The 2,822-nt window shown below is 30.4% G+C and overlaps 1 protein-coding gene across 1 annotated transcript in view; it reads left to right on the top strand.

Annotated features, from left to right (window-relative positions):
- LOC107630208 (VAMP-like protein YKT61) overlaps positions 1–1,746 on the top strand; it is a 6,493-nt gene extending 4,747 nt beyond the window's left edge. The window contains exon 6 of the mRNA XM_016333287.2: positions 1,368–1,746. Within this exon, the coding sequence (XP_016188773.1) occupies positions 1,368–1,418 (51 nt within the window). The 3' untranslated portion in view covers positions 1,419–1,746. The remainder of the gene's footprint in view (positions 1–1,367) is intronic.

Genomic DNA, 2,822 nt, shown 5'->3' with positions numbered 1-2,822 from the left:
AAAACATGTGTAGCATTCTTGACATACACATGCCAGTACAAGTGGATCTTTGGGAATTTTTTGTTTGATACAAATGCTAGTACAAATATTGCTTTGGCTTTCTGATTCATATACAATCTAAAATAATCTCTCAACGAATAACTTGCACTTTTTTATATTTATTCTTTAGTAAATTCAAATTTTTAATAAAATATAATAAACTTCATGATGATCGATGTCTTAAAATGACTGCACATTAAATTCAAGATCATAAAAAGGTAATAATGCTAATAACAATTCCAGAATCGTTATCGAAGTTATAATTATGGCTTCGGAACAAGCTTTCTGGAGAGATATAGGCTTTCTCCAATGATCTATGATAAATTTGAAGGATTGATTTCCTCATCTTTGAACAACATTTGGAAAGGATTTTACAAATGCCTTCTTAGATTTTACAGTGCTTTCTGGAAATATATCCGTTAGTTGGGTTGTTTGGTAGATATGCAAAGAGATTAGCCTGTCTTGTCACATGAATCAATCTTGTACGGCCTACTATTTTTCTTTGGAGGATGCCTTATCCTCTTTCTGTAGTGATACTCTTTCTTTCTTAATAAAAGAAAAAGTTGCATTCTCTTAGAAGGTATTATCTAGTTATTCTCATTTCATTATAATTGATATTTTAATGGAGGTTAAGTGTGAATTTATAAGACATGAATGTAATTGCAATGATAGTTGGTAGGGATAAAATGGAGAAGCGGGAATTGGACACCAAACTCCCTATATCTCCTTTAAATACCGTATATAGTGAAGATATTGGAAGAGTTAGTGTACAATTTTTTTTTTAACTCTAAAATACTCTTCATTATATATAATCCATAATTTTTTTTTTACTCTTCAGAACTCGAATCCAAGTGCCTATTGATAAACAAAATAGTAAATTAGTGTCTATTGATTAACTTGTATAAAATAGTTAGACAGACTTGCCAAAATTTACAATGCTTCTATTACATATAGAACTTTTTCTCTACGCTTACCTTGATTTTGTACCCTTAAGAGTGTCATCTCTTTTCACAGTTTTCTCTTTTCTCCTACCATCAAAAGAATGAGACATCAACATGGACACTAACACTTTCATTCTAATTTTGTGGAAGATAATTCTTTCATTCTAAATTATAGTTATCGAGTTATTTCCATTATTTATACATCCCTTTTCTTTTCCTGGTAGTTATCCATTGATGAATGTTAAATCAGTTGTTCTATTTATTGCCATGATTAGAGTGAATTATTTGAGTACATATTTGCTTGTGTATTTGAAAGAAAGCAAGACGAACTTTTTGGATTAATTTGCTATGCTGACACAAGAACCATGATGCTGGTGTTTGAAACAGATGTTCTACAAACAGGCGAAGAAAACCAATCAGTGTTGTACCATATTATAAACTTTGAAGACCATCAGTTTCCAGTGAACTCACCTGAATCCTGTTCTGATGTTGAGGCTGTTGGATAGGAGAAAATAGCTTCATTATGTCTATATATCTATATACATATCTCACTTTCTCCGTTGTTTGCTTGGTGAAATTCTGTGGTCTCCGCGATATATGTATTGCAGACGGGAACTGAATGTTGGTTAAAGGTCTTACCGTGTTGATTTAAAGAGTTAATACTCTCATTTACGTTGTCTGTGATTCATAATATGTTAATTATAGTATACATAAATTATTGTTTCGATACAGCCGTTCAGTCTATGTTAAATGTCATCTTATCCCCTGCAATGGTTTTTTTATTTTCATGCCCTCCAGTCCCTCTTATTCTGGTGGATGACAAAAGGGAAAAAGAAAAAAAAAATTTCAAAATGAGTATCCATGGAAATTAATGGTTATAGGACGAAAGCGGAAATCAGTCCTCACGATATAGGGGGATAGAGGCGGGAAGAGGTCCCTCTCCTCCGGAGACATGTAAAATTCCTATAAAATGTGAAAATTGTAATAGAATTGTGATTCCATTTATATAAAAATTTGAAATTAGAATTCTAGTTATTGATTTTGTTAATATGAAACTTGAGTAAATAATTATTTTGATACCTGAAAGATTTTGAATTTAACAAAATGGATTTCAATTTTCATTTGTGACAAAATGAATTCTCAAATATCAGTTTAGTTTGACAAAATGGGTTAATCATTAATTTATACCATTTTGTTAGATAAAACTGATATTTGGAATTTTATTGTCAAAAATAAAATTGACACCCATTTAGTCAATCAAAATCTTTTTTATGTGTCAAAATGTGTATTTATTCTATAGAATTTAATAAAATTATTTTTTTTTTAACTTCATATGTTTTCTAATGAATGCAATATGTTTTTTTATTTTTTATATTAGATTTTGTTGGATTATATTGTTGAGAAGATTTTATGCAAATAATATATTATATACACTCATTCTATTAGTAGAACTCTCAAACTTCTTGAGGATTGGACAAGACATCTTAGGTTGAACCAATATACATTGTTGTGTATTTAAATGTGTTTGATCGATTTGGGAGCAAAAACGATCCTTGCAATTAGGCCTGGAAGTGAGCCAAGTTGAGCTGAGCTAGACCAAGCTCAAGCTCAAGCTCAGCTCACCAAAAATGAGCTTGGCTCACGGCTCGACTCATTAATAATCGAGCATATTTCTTAAGCTCAAGCTCGGCTCACCAAAAGCTCACGAGCTGGCTCAAGCTCACGAGCTGACTCAAATAATAGAAACATAAATACATAATTTATAATTTTATATCAATAAATTATAACTTATATATTTTAAAAAATATTTGAAAAGAACAATTTTATATATTGTTTATCTAT

The sequence above is a fragment of the Arachis ipaensis genome, chromosome B03 (assembly GCF_000816755.2).
Source record: "Arachis ipaensis cultivar K30076 chromosome B03, Araip1.1, whole genome shotgun sequence".
In the NCBI taxonomy this organism is placed as follows: Eukaryota; Viridiplantae; Streptophyta; class Magnoliopsida; order Fabales; family Fabaceae; genus Arachis; species Arachis ipaensis.
This window is presented reverse-complemented; position numbering and strand designations above follow the sequence as displayed.